Here is a 20293-nt window from a genome sequence, read left to right on the forward strand (position 1 = left end):
TATCCATCATGGTGATGGATGTCAAAATTTTAAAAAGTCTAAACATTCTGTGCTGGTGAGGAAATCAGCACTACCTAAACTGGCCAAGTGTTTTGAGTTGGTAATTGGGTAGTAACTCTAAAAATTTCAACTTACATATCTCTTAATCGAGCAATTCTTTTTTTTTTTTAAAGATTTTATTTATTTATTTGACAGAGAGAGCACAAGTAGGCAGAGCGGCAGGCAGAGGGAGAGGGAGAAGCAGGCCTCCCGCCGAGCAGGGAGCCCGATGCGGGGCTCGATCCCAGGACCCCATGATCATGACCTGAGCCGAAGGCAGACGCTTAACGACTGAGCCACCCAGGCGCCCCAATCGAGCAATTCTACCTCTAGGAATCTCTTAGAGTAAATTACTTATGTATGTGCATAAAAGTTTATGCAGAAATATGTTCACTGACAGCAATACTGGGGGAACAAAGGAAAACAAAAAACTACCTAAGTATAGTATCATGAGACTGGTAAGGCGGGTACTTTCAAATTTACCCACATAGTTATCTATTACTTTATATTACTTGAGTCTTCAATAAAAAAAATTAATGAATTATGTAATTTGTAGAGAATAAATGTAATTCCTTATTAAAAATACCTAAACCATTTGCAATGTTTTATATCAGTCTTTATACATTTTATGTGAACCTAACTGCATACTGTAATTGGAAGGGCAGGTAGGTAGCACATCTCCACCCTCTTTCAGATGTGACACTCTGGACAGTCAACCAAATATCAGGCTGGACAGCTTAGTAAGTGTTAGAACTTAGTCCTATGCCCTTGTTCCGAGCCACTGTGAGTGTAAGAGCTAGTCCCACACCCTTGGTATAAGTCACTGAAAGTGTAGAGCTAGTCCTAAGCTGGCTCCAAATTCTAATGGTAGCTTACCTCACATTTGGTCTTGAATGCATCTTACTAATGTTTGTTTATGATTTCACACTTTATTAAAGGGCTATTATAAAGAATGGGTAGTTCTTCAAAGGGTTTTGTCATGCTGGTATAAAAATTAATGACTGAATTGTGTCTAGAGATAAACTAAATTTATAAGCTACAATTGATTTCAGTTGTTTCTGGGCAGTCAGTAAGGTTTTCCTGATTTTGAGGATGATCTCAGGATTACCCTGTTTCTCATTCTGGGGTAGAAAACTATCAAACCACTAGAAATGAGCTCCTAAAAGATGGGAGAAACATTCCCATCCCAAAGCTCCTTACTTCTTCGGGAGTTATAATAAAAGAGCACGTGTATTTCTTTTGTTTCATTGATTACCAGTCCTCTAAAACACAAAATATGACCCAGAACCTACCATCAGGAAACTGGTCAGCATCATCATCAAACATGGCTTCCTTGAGGGCAGACTTATTGAAGGGACTGATGCTATCTGAGTAGTTATATGGATTATAGTCTCGAGCACGAGGAGAGGAGTGCGCAGGCATTGAATGGAGCAATGAAGCTTTATTATCAAGGGCTGTTTGACTTGAGTCAGTAGCATCACCTCCTGCTCTTGGGTCAGGCATCCCTGGACCACCACACATCTATTAATGGGGAGGAGAAGGCATAGCAAATTAATTCATTTTTAAAAAAACATTTATTTATTTATTTATTTATTTATTTATTTATTTATTTTATTTTATTTATGAGAAAGTGGGGGTAGGGACAGAGGGAGAGAGAGAGAGAGAAGGGGTTCAACTTCACGACCCGACCCTGAGATCATGACCTGAGCTGAAATCAAGAGTCAGATGCCTAAATCGACTGAGGCACCCAGGCATCCTACACATTAATTCATTTTTAAGTATCTCTTTGAAATTCTAAAAAGATGTTTCTCTACTGCTTCAAAGTCTATTTTAAAAAAGGTAACAATAAACAGCTGAAAAAAATTAAGTAATGGAATCAACATAAGTTAAAACTTATTTAAAATGTCAAAATTTAAAGATGTAAAAAAAAACCCCACAGCTGTGAGGGCAAATAAAAATCATAAAAGAATGCTGTTTCTAATGATTCCTATAGTTCCCTTGCTAATGGCTTGACCAAACAATATTCAGTGGGATTACCAAAAGCTTCTCTATGCCAGTTAAAGATATAAAAGGACTTTCATTAGCAACACAGAACTAAAAGCTGCCAGAGTCCATTATTAAGGTAGTAAATTACACAATGACAACATGTCAACAAAGTACAAGAGAATAAAATTTTTTTTTAAAAAAATGGCCTCAAGGACTATAACTTTTGAAAAGATGCCTGATGAAGTTTGAATGCATTAACATACTTACCAAAACATCAATACTAACACTGATACTAATACTAGTATGAAAATCATTACTACCATCAATATCACCACCGTCACTGTCTACTCACAGCAACTATGTGTTAAGCCATTACTTAGGTGCTTTACAAATATTGTTCAAATATGTACTGTGCTCCTACTGCGTGCCAGGCATTGTTCCTGGCAGTGGGGCTATATTAGTGAACAAAAGAGAGACTGATGTCCACTTTCATGGAGTTTACATTCTAGTGTGGGGACAGATATTTATAAACATAATGAATGAGTAAAGTATACGGTATGGTAGAAAGTGATTAGTGTATGGGAGGCAGTGCAGGATTAAAGGGATCATGAGTACTGTGGTGGGAGGAAGGAGGGTGCAGATTAGATTAGGGTCAGAGTAAGCCATTTGAACAAAGACTTGAAGGAAGTGAGGAAATCAGCCACCGAGCTATCTGGAGGAACGATGTCTAAGACAGAGTGAATAGCCAAGACAAAGGCCCTGAGGCAAGAGCATGCCCAGGGAGTTCAAGGAATAGCAAGGGGGCCAGTGTGGTTGGAGCAGAGGAAAGTAGATGAGACCAGAGGGTAACAGAGGGAAAAGCCTATTGTGTAGACTTTGGCTTTTATTCTGGGACCTCCTATGGAGTTATAAGTCAAGGAGTGAGAACAGATGACAGGAGGCCAATGGGCACAATCAAGAAGGCCAGTTAGGTGCCTATTTTAATAACGCAGGTGAGAGAATTGATGATGTTTCAAGCCAGAATAGCAGGGATGGGAAGTGGATGGATTTTGGATATATTCTGAAAACAGAACCAACAGATTTCCTGACAGAGTATGGAGGATGACAGAAAGAGAGGCGACAAGGACAACTCCTTGGTCCAAGGTTTTTGGCTGAGCAACTTGTGCTGCTATCAACTGAAACAGAAAAGAGGAGCTCTAGGGGAAAAGATGAGAAGTTCAAACAAGCAGCTGGATGTAGCTAATGAGTCATACAATTTATTACACTTACAGTAACTTTTAAGGTAGGCAGTAATATCCTTATTTTCTTAATGAAGACATTGAGGCTTAGAAGTGAAAATATATGATTAGTTAATAACTGCCAGGAACTGAAATTTAAACTCACTTCTGCCAGAATCCACTGTTTGAGCTCCCCACACTGTATCCTGCTATCTCTGAGGAAAAAAAAGTCTCAAGCAGTGATTTGTATTACTAAACTATTATTGCTACTTCATGTAGCTTTTGGGGTGGGGAACCTCAAATCTGAGTGGTAAGCTGGTTTTTGGCATCCAGTTTAGTAGGACCATCTGCCAGATAGGCATTGGGAGAAAAACGACAGCAGGAAAGCAGTCAGGAAGGCAGAGGAGGGAGCCCTTTAGAGACGTGCTGAAGCACTGCAAAGTTCTACAATTCTGCAAACACCGAGGAACCACAGATTCCGTAGGAAATGGGATGGCTTGTTTTGAGCAAAGTCTTCAGCAGCAGTGTACAAAACAACTACTCTTTTTTCCCCCTCCCCGACCCAAAACAACTACTCTTTGTATGATGGCAGAAGCAACAAACTAAACAATATTCACCAATGGGTCATAACATTCTCAACTGGAGCCCTACAAACTGATGATGCAAATCGCTATCACTACACTTAATGGGAAAATAAATACCTAAATGTATTTAGTCTTGTAAGACTCATGTGATCTGGCCCATGTGCCACCCCCCAACTCTTTCACAACAGCCCAACAACACTGACTTTCGTCCCAGTTCCCAACTATGCAAAACTTGTTCCCATCTAAATGTCTTTGCACTTGCCACTTCTTTTATGGAATTCTTCTCTCCTAGATCTTGTATGGCTTTATTTATTCTCAAAGCAAATGCCACTGACTGGGAGAGGTCTTCCCTGACCAAATAATCTAAAATAGATTTACTTTGTGTTCTAACATAAAATTCAATAGTACTCATCTCTATCTGAAAATTTATAAGGAACTTGAAGGCAGCAACTTTGCCTTGTAAAATCCAAGACCCAGAACAGTGCCTGGCGTGTGTAGATACTCAGTGAATGCTTGCAGAGTGACTGATCCCTTAAAAAGTTACATCTGAAAAATGACAGAAAGCAAAGTTAAAAAAAAAAAAATCCAACAAAGATCTCTTAATGAGAGGCACCTGGATGGCTCAGTCAGTTGAATGTCTGACTCTTGATTTCAGCTCAGGTCATGATCACAGGGTCATGGGATTGAGCCCTGCGTCAGGCTCCCTGCTGGACATGAAGCCTGCTTAAGAATCTCTCCCTCTCCCTCTGCCCTCCCCCCCGCCCTGCGTGAGCATACTCTCTCTCTCAAATAAATAAATAAATCTTAAAAAAAACACCTCTTAATGGAAAAGCCTGCAATGTAAGAATATTCAAATACTCACGGAATCACTATCATCTTTTTTAGAATCCCTTTTCAATGGCTCATTCATATCTTCTTGACTACGGAAGCTGAAATTCTGAATTGCTTCAGTGACACCTCTAAGAGAGCTATAAATATCTTCAGAGTTCATATTTTCTGTGTCATAATCAAATGCACTATGAAAAAGACAACTAATTATTTATGTATAGTTTTAAAACACAAACACATTTGAGATTATGTAGGATCCCCAAAATGTAATTAGCAAAACAAAACAAAACCTGAGAACTATAAATGGTTATGGTATATGTCCCCTTGTCCACCCACCAAGGGCAGCTTACAATGACTCTAAATGCATAGCCCTTAACACCTGGTTTGTCTGTCACCTTCAAAAATGTTCCGATTAACCAGGGGTCAGCAAACCATGACCTCTGAAATCTAAAAATGTTTACTTTTTCAATGGTTGAGAGAAAAGTCAAAATAACATTTCCTAACACTTTTCCAATGAAAATCATATAAAATTCTTATTTCAGTGTCTATAAATTAAATCGTATTGGACCAGCAACACTTATTTATTCAGGTATCTGCTACAGCTATTTTCCACACTGTAACAGCAAAACTGAGTAGAGGTAACAAAGACTGCATGGCCCACAAGGCCTGAAATATTTACCATATGGCCCTTTACAGAAAGTTTGCTAACTCCTGTGATTAACTGACAATAATGGTACAGCTGAAAGAGAAGATAAATGTATTTTACACAAATTTATAGGAAGGAAGAGAAGTTCTAACACTGAACATATATGTTACTGACATTACTTCTATAATCAAATTCTAAAACTCAACTGAAGCTGGAATTTAGCCATCAAATTGTTACGTGTGTCACAAGGAATAATAACCTAGATGTTAAGTTTGCAATGTATTTTTCTTCCTTAGATGCTGATGAAGTATCCTATAAATTGTAATAAATATGATGAGGCATGCTATGATATATGGCTAATAAAATCAAGTTAATAACTATGTTAGTAAATATGGACTACTATGCAAATGATTTTTTAAAAGGCCAGCAAAAGGGAAAAAATATTAAGAACTTCATCTTAAATACAGCCAATGCTTGAACTGCATAAGTGTGTGAAAATTCTACACAGCTTATATTTTAGATTAAGGACCAATCTCACAGTCACATTCTTTCCTAAAGACACAGACATAATGCCATTTTATATTTAGCCTTTCCTTCTTTTTTCTTCTCTATTTTTGATTTTGTCTATAAGCATATCTGAGAAACATAACTACTCCATTTAATGCTTCAAGCACTAATTTACAAAAGCTGTGTAAGTTTTCTTTTCACTTACATAAAAATTAGATATCCTATGCATTATTTTCATTTAAAGGGTTAGTTTTGGAATATACTTAAAGTTTTTTGAATCTGCTAAGTTTCTATGTGTCAACAGACCTTTCAAGTCAAGTGGAAATCAAGTGGAATTATATTAATGTCTGTTGTCTAAGAATGGGAATCGGCAAACACAAGCCATGATGGAAAATAACCCTTTTATTACCTTGGAGATAAAGTATTCTGTGATGTATTGGTAGGAGAAGTAAGAGGACTGGACCAGTTGGCTGGTGAACGTGGTGTTGGTCTCGTCAAAGGACTCCCCATGGAACCCTGATTGGGGGAGTCAAGTAAATATTAACATACGACAGGTTAAGTTCAACTAAAAGGCTCTTAAGGAAGCCATGCAATCAAGAAGTTGAATATGAAAGAGCCATATTTGTAGGTCAGTATTTTAAATAATCATGTACTTATCTTTGCTTTCTATAGGGAAAAACTTTCTCCCCATTCAGAAATCTACCTCTTTAGTCTTGTTTTCTTCACCCACTTCCTGCTCTCAAATATTATCAACATCTTCCTTCTCACAGATTCAACAGGATCCCAAACTATTTTAATTAATTAATTTTTAAATTAAAAAAATCATTTTTTAAGTAGGCTCCCTGCCCTACATGGGGCTTGAACTCATGACCCTGAGATTGAGAGTCGCATGCTCTACAGACTGAGCCAGCCAGATACTCCCCCCAAACTGACAATTTTAAATTAGCCTCTCATTCTAAGCCAATTTCCTTCCTCCAACCATTACTAATATTCAAATTTTATTCCTCCTTGAGTTTGCTTTATAAATGATTTTCGCAAGCATACCAAAGTAAAATTTGTTATTATTATTTTGCCTACCTCTTAAGATATAAACAATCCCTCTCCTTTTAAAAAGATAACCAACTTTAGTCCCAAGAAATTGTTCTCAGATTGTTTTTAACCCTCAGACTTTATATTAAGCCTGCCATAAGTGCATCTAATTTTTCTTTATACATGATCAAATATGTCTTTTTAAAACTTAAATTTTTTAGGCATATTATGTAAATGATTCTTGCCATTTAGGTACATATAACACTGTAATGTTCCATTTATTCAGACCTTACCTCCCCAAGACAAAATTCTGTATTCAAGCAACTATGGACCCACAAACCTGTCAACAGGTTTGTGAACACACCTTTTAAAGCCCTACCTTCTTCAGATCTTATTGTTAACCAAGTCATCCCTTCTAGTCCTCAAATAAGGACTGGTTTGCTTTCCTTGTTCATACCCTGGCCATTGTTCACCACCAACCGAATGTATACCAAATTACAACATAAACATGACAAGCCTAAGGACTATGTTCTTTCCAGGACTGTATTTAATACTGCTTAGGAGATGTTGCCTAATACAGATGCAAAAATTATACACTTGGATCAAAAGTTTACTTCATGTAAAAGAAAGCAATTGCTGTGAAACCATCACATCACATAACAGTCAAGAAAATAACTGAAAGATACCTGGGTTCCATTTCCAGTGTTTCGTAGGTGATTATGAAGAAGCTTTGTAGCACCATCCTGAAAAGTTTTTGGTAAAGCTCCTAATAACATTGTAAACTCTGGGGTATTGAGCTCAAATAAGGAAATCAGCACTGACTGTGCTGCCTAGAAAACAAAGACATAGAATAAGTAGAGATGTATATTTTGGTTACTCAAAGGAGACAATTTTCTTCACTCAACAATTCTGTTCAATAGCATTAGGCCATCTTTCCCACAGAAAAAGATGTCCTTATATGCTTCCAGATTTCTTTGTTGGGAGAGTAAGAAAATTATTGGCCTGCCATTTATTTTTTGAAGGTAAGAAGGGAATATAAAGAATGTCACAAATACAATCTAGCACTCAATGGCAAAAGTTAACTGGTTTCTGGGGTTATTCTACCAATATATGCTACTTCTTCAGTTTTCCTCATAAATGATTACAAGAAGAAAGATGGATGGAAATATACAAGTACAGGTATCCTACACCTTTCAAAAGTTCACATTACACCACTCTGCTTTTATGAAAGACCTACAACAGTACCAAAAGAAAAACAAAGAAGTTCTTTACTTTTACATTTAAGGCAAAAAGCAAAAATAGTATTCAGCCTTTGTTTTGCAGTGAGCCTTTATAAAGGCAGCACGCACTCTGAGCAGTGAGAATGGTACCACCAAGCTCCTTCCCCAGGAACTACACTCAGCATCAAGCCACCATAGTATTGTTGAACTGTGTATGTGAGCATCTGTGCTTTATCTTGATTTATTTTGTGCGTCTGTTAGCAAGATGTATCCTGAGGTATCAGAAAAGCCTAAAAGATGCTATGTTTTTGGGTCTGGGAAGTCTGAGAAGTTTTTCCATATAAATTAATGGAATTGCTTCCTTGCTTTACACCATTTTGGCATATGAAAGGTTTCATAGGAACATTCTACTTTCAGATAGTGGGGGAAACCTGTATATCCCCCTAAGCTATACAAAGTCCATTCAGAGCAACTTAATACTTTACTATTCATTTTATATAAATGGAAAATAATGTTTTGGTGGAAATGGGAACAAAACAAAGCTTACTCAGATCAGTTAAGAAAACTTATAAATTTACTTTCTTCTTTTAATGTAATCAACAGAACTACTGAAAGCCAAACTTTGAAATTCAGATTACCATAGAAACTTAACTGAGAGGAGGAAGAAATCCAAATAGTTCACAATCATGACTCAGATGAAAATATGCATATCTTGTCCTGGACCTTTTCAGACCCCATTCTATGAAAACCTAAGTGTTCTATGTTTATGATACCTGAATATAAAATACTAGGGGAATGGTTAAATTATGTTACATTGGAGCAATGGCACACTATACAACACAGCCTTGAAAGATGATGGAACTCTATACATGAAGAAATTGGGAGAGGGCGATCATATACCGCTGAAGGAAAAATATAATAAACAGTAAAAAAAATAAGAAAAATATAATAAAACAACAGCTATAAGCCCAATATACATTGTGTGGGTATGTCCTCGAACATGTTAATAGTACTTAAATAAAACTACTTCTATTTGGGGGGCGCCTGGGTGGCTGAGTCAGTTAAGTGCCTGATTCTTCATTTTGGTTCAGGTCATGACCTCAAGTACCGTGAGACAGAGCCTTGTGTCAGGCTCCAGGCTCAGCAGGGAGTTTGCTTGAGATTCTCTGCCTTCTCTTTCTCCCTCTGCCCCTCCTCCCCCTCGCACAAGCATTCTCTCTGAAATAAAATCTTAAAAAAAAAACAACAGAAAACTATTTGTATTTTGAAACAAAACTTTATGATCCTGTGTTTTTGGAACAACACTGAAACTGCCTCAAGTTACTCTAAGCAAATGAATTAATGATTGTTAAGGTATACTTTATTCCATCTAGGCTTTATTTTGGTGTAGGAGACTCAGCTTTCTTTCCCTGCAGAGGTAGAGAGGCCAACTGTTCTAAAACCATTTTCTAATGCATATATCCTTCCCTCATGAAGTGACACCCTTATCATGAATTAACTTCCTATATAAATCAAACTGTTTCTGATCCTCTGATCCTTTGTGTTCTATCGATCTATTTGTCTATTTCTGCATTAATATGGGTTTAAGTTGTATGATTTAAAATGCAGTATTTTTAGTATATTCTGATAAAGTCCTTCATTTTTGTTAGTTTATATTTTAGTGTCATATTTGCTTTACTAGATGCATTTTTATTTATTCATTTATTTACTTATTTCACAACATAAATCAGGTCTTCATTAGAATACTGTATTCCATTTCTTTTTTCTTAAGCTTTTAATTCTAGTTAACATACAGTGTCAGTGTTATTACTTTCAGATATACAATACAGTAATTCAACAATTCCATACATCACCCGGTGTTCATCAAAAGTGCATTCCTTAATCCCCATCACCTATTTAACCCATCCCCCGACCAATCTCCCCTCTGGTAACCTTCAGTTTGTTTTTTCTTTTTAAAGATTTTTTTAAGTAATCTCTACACCCAACGTGGGGCGTTATAACTCTGGGATCAAGAGTCACATGCTCCACCAACTGAACCAGCCCGATGCCCCTTCAGTTTGTTCTTTATAGTTAAGAGTTTGTTTCTTGGTTTCTTTTTTTTTCCCCTTTGCTTGTTTTGTTCCTTAAATTCCACATATGAGTGAAATCATACAGTATTTCTCTTTCTCTGACTTATTTTGCTTAGCATTATACTTTCTAATTCCATCCATGTCGTTGTAAATGGCAAGATTCCATTTTTTTTATGGCTGGATAATATTCCATTGTATATATATACACACAACATCTTTATCCACTGATGGACACGAGCTGCTTCCATAATTTGGCCATTGTAAATAATGCTGCTATAAACATAGGGGTGCATGTATCCCTTTGAATTAGTGTTCTTGTATTTTTTTGGTAAATACCAATATTGCAATTCCCGGATCATAGGGTAGTTCTGTTTTTAATTTTCTTGAGGAACCTCCATACAGTGGCCATACAGTGGCTGTACCAATTTGCATTCCCACCAACAGTGCAAGAGGGTTACTCTCCACATCCTCACCAACACTTGTTTCCTGTGTGGTTGATTTTAGCCATTTTGACAGGTGTGAGATGATATCTCGTTGTAGTTTTGATTTGCATTTCCCTGATGATGAGTGATGTGGAGCATCTTTTCATGTGTCTGTTGGCCATCTATATGTCTTCTTTAGAGAAATGTCTGTTCATGTCTTCTGCCCATTTTTAAATCAGATTGTTTTTTGGGTACTGAGTTGTATTAAGTTCTTTATATATTTTGGAGGTTTGTGGCAACTCTGCTGAGCAAGTCTATTGGCGCACTTTTTCAAATAGCATTTACTCACTTCATGTCTCTGTCACATTTTGGTAATCCTCGCAACATTTCAAACTTTTTCATCCTTATATTTGTATGGTGATCTGTGATCAGTGATCTCTGATGTTACTATTGTAATTGTTTTGGGGTACCACGAATCATGTTCATATGAGATGGTGAATATAATCACTAAATGTTGTGTGTGTTCTGACTTCTCCATTGACCAGCCATTCCCATCTCTCTCCCTTTCCTTGGGCCTCCCTGTTCCCTGAGACACAACCATATTGATTGAAATGAGGCCAATTAATGGTTCTATGATGGCCTTTAAATGTTCAAGTGAAAGAAAGAGTTGCGTGTGTCTCACATTAAATCAAAAGCTAGAAATGATTAAGCTTAGTGAGGAAGGCAGAGATAGGCCAAAAGCTAGGCCTCTTGTGACAAACAGCCAACTTGTGACTGCAAAGGAAAGGTTCTTGACTCCAGTGAACACACAAATGATAAGAAAGCAACACAGCTTTATTGCTGATAGAGAGACAAAGTTTTAGTGGTCTGGATAGAAGATCAAAGCGGCCACAATACTCCCTTAAGCCAGAGTGTCGTCCAGAGCAAGACCCTAACTATCTTCAGTTCTCCTGAGATTGGTGAGGAAGCCATGGAAGTTTGAAGCCAGAAGTTGGTTCATGAGGTTTAAGGAAAGAAGCCATCTCCATCATAACATAAAATTGCACGGTGGAGCAGCAAAGTGCTGATACAGAAGTTCCAACAAGTTATTCAGAAGATCTAGCTAGGATGATTCATGAAGGTAGCTACACTAAACAAAAGATTTTCAATGTAGACAAAACAGCCTTATGTTAGAATAAGATGCCATCTAGGACTTTCACAGCTAGAGAGAAGTCAATGCCTGGCTCTAAAGTCCAGGGTGACTCTCTTGTTATGGGCTAATGCAGCCTGTGACTTTAAGTTGAAGCCACTGCTTCACTTACCATTGTGAAAATCCTAAGGCTCTTTGGAATTATGCTAAATCCACTCTCCTGTGCTCTATAAATGGAACAAAGCCTGGGGGAGAGCACATCTATTTACCACATGGTTTCCTGAATATTTTAAGCCACTGATGAGACCTACTGCTGAGGAAAAAAAGATTCCTTTCAAAGTATTACTGCTTGTTGACAATGCGCCTGGTCACCCAAGAGCTGCAATGGAGATGTACAATGAGAATTACTGTTGTCTTCATGCCTGCTAACACAATATCTATTCTGCAGCCCATGGATCATGGAGTAATTCTGACTTTGAAGACTTATTACTTAAATACATTTTGTAAGGCTATAGCTGCCATAGATAGTGATTCCTATGATGGATCTGGGCAAAGTAAATTGAAAACCTTCTGAAAAAGGATTTGCCATTCTAGATGCCATTAAGAACATTTGTGATTCCTGGGAAGAGATCAAAATATCAACATTAACAGATATTTGGAAAAAGTTGATTCCAACCCTCATGGATGACTTTGAGTGGTTCAAGACTTCAGTGGAGGGCATACCTGCAGATGTAGTGGAATTAGCAAGAGAATTAGAAGTGAAGCCTGAAGATGTGACTGAATTGCTGCTATCTCATGACAAAACTGGAAGAGATGAGAAGTTGTTTCTTACGGATGAGCAAAGAAAGTGTTGTTTGAGATGCAATCTATTCCTGGTGAATATGTTGTGAAGACTGTTGAAATAACAACAAAAGATTTAGAATATTACATAAACTAGTTGGTAAAGCAGCAGCAGAGTTTGAGAGGACTGACTCCAATTTTGAAAGAAACTCTATGAGAAAAAAAAAAAAAAAAAGAAAGAAACTCTATGGGTAAAATGCTATTAAACAGCATCTCAAAGTACAGAGAAATTGTAAAAGGAAGAGTTGATGCAGCAAACTTCATTTTTGTCTTCTTTCTTTCTTTTCTTTTTAAATATTTTATTTATTTATTTGACAGAGAGAGAGACAGCGAGAGAGGGAACACAAGCAGGGGGAGTGGAAGAGGGAGAAGCAGGATTCCAACAGAGCAGGGAGCCTGATGCAGGGCTCAATCCCAAAGACCCTGGGATCATGACCCGAGCCGAAGGCAGACACTTAATGACTAAGCCACCCAGGTGCCCCATTTTTGTCTTATTTCTTTAAATGAATTCGAAATGATTTTTATTTTGAATTATTTAAAAACAATTTTTAAAACTTGAGTAGAGTTGACACACAATGTCACATTGGTTTCACGTGTACAACATGATGATTTAACTTGTTATGCTATGCTCACCACAAGTGTAGCTACCATCTGTCAACATACACCATTACAATATCACTGATTATATTTCCTTTGCTGTGCCTCTTATAACCGTGACCTATTCATTCCATAACTGGGAGCCTGTATTTTCCATTCTCCTTCACCCATTTTCCCTATCCCCCATCCCTTTCTCTCTGGCAACCATCAGTTTGTTTTCTGTATTTATGGTCTGATTCTGCTTTTTGTTTATTCATTTGTTTTGTTTTTTAGATTCCATGTAAGTGAAATCACATGGTATTTGTCTTTTTCAATCTGACTTATCTCACTCAGCATAATATCCTTCAGGCCCATCCATGCTGTTACAAATGGCAACATCTCCTCCTTTTTTATGGCTGCTAACAGTCACCGTATATGAATACCTAATCTTTATCCATTTATCTATCAAGAGACACTTGAATTGCTTCCATATCTTGGCTATTGTCAATAATGCTGCAAATAATGCTGCAATTTTAAACACAGGGGTGCAAATATCTTTTCAAATTACCATTTTCATTTTCCTTGGGTAATATCCAGTAGTGTCTACGGTATTTCTATTTCTGTTTGAGAAATCTCCATACTGTTTTTCCACCACTGCTGCTTTCTTTCAAGAAACTGCCACAGCCACCCCAACCTTTGGCAACCACCACCCTGATCAGTAAACATTGAGACAAGACCCTCCACCTGCCAAAAGATTAGGACTCTGAATTCTTAGGTGATGGTTAGCATTTTTTGGCAGTATTTTTAAATTAAGGTATGTACATTTTTTTAGACATAATGCTATTGTACACTTACAGAGCACAGCATAGTGCAAAGATAACTTTCATATACAATGGGAAATGAAAATATTCATGTGACTAGGCTTTACTGCAGTAGTCTGGAACTGAATCTGCAGTATTTCTGAGGTTTCAAAACCTAAACTAGGTTTTGAAATCAGGAAGTGTGAAGTCCTCCTACTTTGTTCTTTTTCAAGATTGTTTTGGCTATAATGGAACCCTTGCAATTCCATATGAATTTGGAATCAGCTTGTAAATTTCTACAAATTTCTGGGATTTTGATAGGCATTACATCTCACCTGTGGATCACTTTGGGCAGTATTGCCAACTTAACAATATTAAATCTTCCCATCCATGAACATGAATGTTCTTCAGTTTATTTAAATCATCAATTTCTTTCAAAACTATTTTGTAGTTTCTATATAAATTGCACTTCTTTTGTCAAATGTATTCCTATAGATTTTAATCTTTTTGATGCTATTGTAAATGAAATTCTTTTCCTAATTTCATTTTTGGATTGCTCACTGCAAGGGTTTAGAATATAACTGATTTCTGTATACTGTTTTATATCATGCAAACTTGATGAATTTACTAGTTCTAATAGTTATTTAGTGATTCCTTAGGATTTTCTCTATACAAGATCATATCACTTGCAAATGGAAATAGTTTTACTTCTTCTTTACAGTCTAGATGCCTTTTATTTATTTTTTCCTAACTGTCCTGGCTAGAACCCCCAGTTGAACAGATATAGAAACTGTTGAATTGTACATTTTTAGACATACCATTACCATATTACACACTTAGACCAGAGTATAGTGTAATGCATAGTATATACTGAATTGTATAGTGTATGTTGAATAGAAATAGTGACAGCAGACATACTTGTCTTGCTAATTTTAAGGAGGAAGCACCCAGTCTTTCACCATTAAGTATGAGTTTAGCTGTGAATATTTGCAGGTGCCCTCTACTGGGTTGAGAAAATTCCTTCCATTGTTAGTTTTTATGTATTTATTTATTTTTTGTTAAATCCCGAGAGGACATTAAGATTTTGCCAGATGCCTTTTCTTTTTCTTTTTTTCTCAAGGTATTATTTTTAAGTAATCTCCACACCCAATAGGGGCTCGAACTTACAACCCTTATATGGAGAGTCATATGCTCCACTGACTGAGCCAGCCAGGAGCACCATCAGGTGCCTTTTCTATTGATACAATCATGTGTTTTTTGTCTTTTGATTGATACGGTGTATTATATTACTAGACTTTCAGATGTTAATTTAACCCTGCTTTCCTGGGATAAATCCCATTTACTTGGTCATGGTGTATAATTCTCTTTTATATGTTGCAGGATTTAGTTTGCTAATATTTTGTCGAGGATTAAATTGCATCCATATTCGTAGAAGTTATCGGGCTGTAGGTTTTGTGTGTGTGTGTGTGTGGTCTTTATCTGGTTTTGGTATCAAGGTACTACTGCCCTCACACAATGAGTTAGAAAGTGTTCCTTCTTCTGTTTTTTGGAAGAGTTTCTAAAGAATTGGTAGTAATTTGTTTGGTGGAATTTGCCAGTAAAGCCATCTGAGCCTGGCTTCTCTTCATGGGTAGTTTTTTGATTACTAAGTCAATCTCTTTACTTGTTCTATTAACGTCTATTTCTTCTTGAGTCAGTTTTGGTAGTCTACATCTTTCTAGGGATTTGTTCGTTTCATCTAAATTACTGACATAATTATTCATAGTATTCCTTTACAATTTTTATTTCTGTAAGGTTGGTCATATTCCCTCTTCCATTTCTAATTCTAGTAATTTTAGTCTCTTTTCTTCTTGGTCAATCTAGTTAAAAGTTTGCCAATTTTGTTGATCTTTCAAAAAACCAGCTTTTAGTTTCACTGATTATTGTTTTTCTGCTTTATTGTGTTTTAATCTTTTTTTTTTTTTAAGCGGGCTCCATGCCCAACATGGACTCATGACCCTAAGATCAAGGGTCACATGCTCTACCAGCCGAGCCAGGCACCCCAATTTGTGCTTTAATCTTGATTACATCTTTCTGCTTACTTTAGGGTTAGTTTGTTCTTTTTCCAGTGTCATAAGGTAGTGGTTAAGGTTACTAATTTGAGATCTTTCTTCTTTATTATTATAGCATTAACTGCTATGAATTTCACTCTAAGCACTGCTCTAGCTGCATCCTTTAAGTTCTGGTATGTCACGTCTTCATTTTCATTCACCTCATGGTATTTTCTGATTTCACTTTTGATTTCTTCTTCGATTCCACTGGTGATTTAGGAATAAGTTGTTTAATTTCCATGTATTTGTGAGCCCCCCAAATTTCCCTGTTATTAATTTCTAATTTCATTCCACTGTGGTCAGAGAACATACTTTGTATTATTTTTGTCCTCTTAAGAAAACTACTGAGAGGTTTGTTTCATCGCCTAGCATATGGTCTTATCCTGGAGACTGTTCCATGTACACTTGAGAAGAATGTATATTCTGCTTCTGTTGGGTAAAGTGTTCACCATTAGAAATAAAGGTCATAAAATGTATATTCTACGTGCTTCTTTGCAGCAAATATTGAAGAAAATGATTCACAAAGGAAGAGAGTAAACAGAGCTACATATAGGATGTGAGAAATGAAAGGTTAGGGGTGAAGAGAGGTCTCAGGAAGATGATGAAGAGAACAGAAGGCCTAGAAAGGAGCTCCCCATGATATAACTAACTTACTTATGTTTTTGAGCATATGGAAAATGTTACCCATAAGCATGTTACAGAGATGTTGAAAATATGAACAGACAGTTAAATAACATTAAAAAAAAAACCCAGGCAAATGAAAAACAAGGCAAATTATTTACACCACAACAAAGTTTCTTTAAGAAAGGAGGTAGCAATAAACCACTTGGCGTAGGAGTGAACACTTCCACAGTCAGAAGTAAATCTTTTGTATTGATTACCAATGGTTGATTCCTAAGTATTCTGAAGATTATGGGGAAAGATATAGGAAAGGATGTGGGAATAGGATGGGTAAAGCTAAGTTTTTTTTTTTGTCCGAGAGAGAGAGCACGAGCAACAAGCAGGGGGAGCGGCAGGCAGAGGGAAAAGCCAAGCAAGGAGCCTGATGTGGGGCTCGATCCCAGGACCCTGGGATTACAACCCGAGCCAAAGGCAGATGCTCAACTGACTGAGCTACCCAGGCGTCCCTAAAGCTAAGTTCTTATGTACAAAGGTAGATAGAAAGCTACATACTGGCTAAATTTATCAATAGATCAATAGATAATGCCTAAAATGAGTAAATCAAGAAATAACTGTAAATTCCTACTTGAAATACATTGGTACCTGCAAGGGGAAAGATTTAGACTACAGTTGACCCTTGAACAACACAGAGGTTAGGGGCACCAACCTCCCGCACAGTCAAATCTCTGCTCTTGACCAGAAGCCTTAGTGGTAATATAAACAGCTGATTAACATACCTTTTTTATGCTATATGTATTATATACTGTATTCTTAAAATAAACTAGAGAAAAGATGTTAAGAAAATCATAAGGAAAATACATTTATATTACTATACTATAAAAAAAATCTGCATGTAAGTGGACCAACACAGTTCAAATCTGTGTTGTTCAATGGTCAACTATATTTTGTTTTTTGGTTTTGTTTTCTTTTTTTCCATTTTTTTTGTTGATCATGTTAAGTGTACTCTTTAATCGCCATCCCCTATTTCCCCCATCCCCTCACCCACCTCCCATCTGGTAACCATCAGTTTGTTTTCTATAATTAAAAGTCTGTTTCTTGGTTTGTCTCTTTTCCCCCAATTTGTTTCTTAAATTCCACATGAGTGAGATCATATGGTATTTGTCATTTCCTGACTTACTTTGCTTAGTATTATATTGTCTAGCTCTATCCATGTTGTTCAAATGGCAAGACTTCATTCTTTGTTATGGCTGAATAACATTCCATTATATATTTATATATATGTGTATATATATAGCACCTCTTTTTTATCCATTCATCTATTAGTGGACACTTGGTCTGCTTCCATGGCTTGACTATTACAAATAATGCTGCTATAAACATAGGGGTGCATGTATCCCTTTGAATTAGTGTTCTTGTATTTTTTGGGTAAATACCCAAAATTGCAATTCCTGGATCATAGGGTAATTCTGTTTTTAATTTTTTGAGAAACCTCCACACTGTTTTCCACAGTGGCTGCACCAATTTGCATTCCCCACCAACCATTCAAGAGGGTTCCCTTTTCTCCACATCCTTGCCAGCACTTGTTTTCTGTGTTTTTGACTTTAGACATTCTGGTAGATGTGAGGTGATAATTCATTGTGGTTTTACTTTGCATTTCCCTGATGATGAGTGATGTGGAGCATCTTTTCATGTGTCTGTTGGCCATCTGTATGTCTTCTTTGGAGAAATGTCTGTTCATGTCTTCTACCCATTTTTCAGTTGGATTATTTGTTTTTTTGGATGTTGAGATGTATAAATTCTTTACATATTTTGGATACTAACAAGGGTTGACTATATTTTGAATGGTTACAAGATTAGAGGTTGGGAGGATTGTGGCAAGGACAGTTATTATTTATTTATTTATTTATTTTGGGGGGAGGGGCAGAGGGAGAGGAAGAGAGAGAATCTTAAGCAGGTTCCACACCCAGCACAGAGCAAAACGCAGGGCTCAATCTCATAACCCTGAGATCACGACCTGAGCTGAAATCAAGAATTGGATGCTTAACCAATTGAACCATCCAGGTGCACCAGGACAGTTATTTTTAGGTTTATTAAAAAAAAAAAAAAAAAAGAGTTCTTTCTTTTTTTTTTTTTTTTTAAGATTTTATTTTATTTATTTGACAGAGAGAGAGAGACAGCTAGAGAGGGAACACAAGCAGGGGGAGTGGGAGAGGGAGAAGCAGGCTCCCGGCCGAGCAGAGAGCCCGATGCGGGGCTCGATCCCAGGACCCTGGGATCATGACCTGAGCCGAAGGCAGACGCTTAATGACTGAGCCACCCAGGCGCCCCAAAAAGAGTTATTAGAGAGAGAAAGAGAGAGCGAGCATGCACGCGGGTAGGGGGAAGAACAGAGGCACAGAATCTTCAAGCGGAGTCCCCGTTGAGCGCAGAGCCCGACTTGGGGCTTAATCTCATGACCCATGAGATCACGACCTAAGCTGAAACCAAGAGTCAGACTCTTAACCAACTGAGCCACCCAGGTGCCCCAGGACAATTATTTTTTATATTATACTCATATTAAATGGATAAAATTTTAAATATAAAAGAGAAGATTAAAAAAAAAAAAGTCTTCATGTCACCAGGTAAATAACTCAATGCTAACTGGTAATGTCCTGAAATATTAGTTCCCTTCATTGGCAATCCAAAACGACTGACTTGCTTATCTAATTTACCTTCTAAACCTTAAATTAAAACATACCTTCCGAACATCAGAACTTTTGGGTTCTGTTGTCCAAGTGATAACCCGAGACACTGCCAGACGAGTTTCACTGGAATTTATAAAATCTCCTGGATCCATCTGTTTGGCCAGAGTTTCTATGTATTTAAGGATAGCAACCTTCACCTACAGAGGTAAGCACAATGAGAGAGGACAATCAGATGATCACTGAGGGATACGGACAATACTTCAGAAACAATTAGGTGATTATTTTTTCGACCAATACAAAATGAAACACCATCAACAACAACAAAGAAATTATATAACCATCTACATACCTGAGGTACAAATACATGGTAATGTGGATTTTTGTTTTCACATATGCAGAACTTTTAAGTCCCAGGTGTTTCATTCCCTGTGTCTGAACAACTGCTGAAGACTCTCTTGACAAGATTAGACCCTTTTCCTTGAGCCTGCCTTCAGAGCTTACAGCTGACTTGTCTAGATTTCCCTAGGAGCCCATCTTTATAAATTAAGTGTAGTTTGGCTTTTGTGGAAATGAACCAAAAGTATTCTGGAAATAAGGTATCATAAACCAAGTAAGTAACTGAGGTGGGCAATACAGGTTTTCTCCCAAACATACAGTAACATTCACCCAACGAGATCATGTTCCTTAATAGGTCCATCAATTGCTAGAACTACTACCTTTCAAAAGAAGCGTCACAAAAAATTTTTACAGAAGTACCACTGGAGAAAATACAACACTTATTTATAATTCCTGATGCTTGGGTGCATGCTAGGTAGGTGTGTGGTCGAATGCAGGCTTCAAAATCAGCAGGAGGTGGGGCAAAGCACACATGCTTCTTCCTTATGCTCAGCCTTTGTTATCCTTAGAGTTAAATTATCTCCTTTGTTATCCACTGTTAAATTATCTCCTTTCTCCCAGGTGTGTTGGAGCAGAAAAACAGGTTGAGAACAACTGTCACATCTTCTAA

General features: G+C 37.1%; 1 protein-coding gene across 50 annotated transcripts in view; it reads right to left on the minus strand.

Annotated features, from left to right (window-relative positions):
- CLASP2 (cytoplasmic linker associated protein 2) overlaps positions 1-20293 on the minus strand; it is a 182613-nt gene that overhangs the window by 16655 nt on the left and 145665 nt on the right. For 49 of the 50 annotated variants that reach the window (XM_078073975.1, XM_078073973.1, XM_078073972.1 and 46 more), the window contains 5 exons: positions 19341-19484; positions 7523-7666; positions 6217-6323; positions 4689-4842; positions 1332-1560 (listed from right to left, as the gene is read on the minus strand). In XM_078073975.1, the coding sequence (XP_077930101.1) occupies positions 1332-1560; positions 4689-4842; positions 6217-6323; positions 7523-7666; positions 19341-19484 (778 nt within the window). The remainder of the gene's footprint in view (positions 1-1331; positions 1561-4688; positions 4843-6216; positions 6324-7522; positions 7667-19340; positions 19485-20293) is intronic. The other variant, XM_078073999.1, reaches the window with a different exon arrangement.

This window comes from Halichoerus grypus, chromosome 1 (genome assembly GCF_964656455.1).
Source record: "Halichoerus grypus chromosome 1, mHalGry1.hap1.1, whole genome shotgun sequence".
Lineage (NCBI taxonomy): Eukaryota > Metazoa > Chordata > Mammalia > Carnivora > Phocidae > Halichoerus > Halichoerus grypus.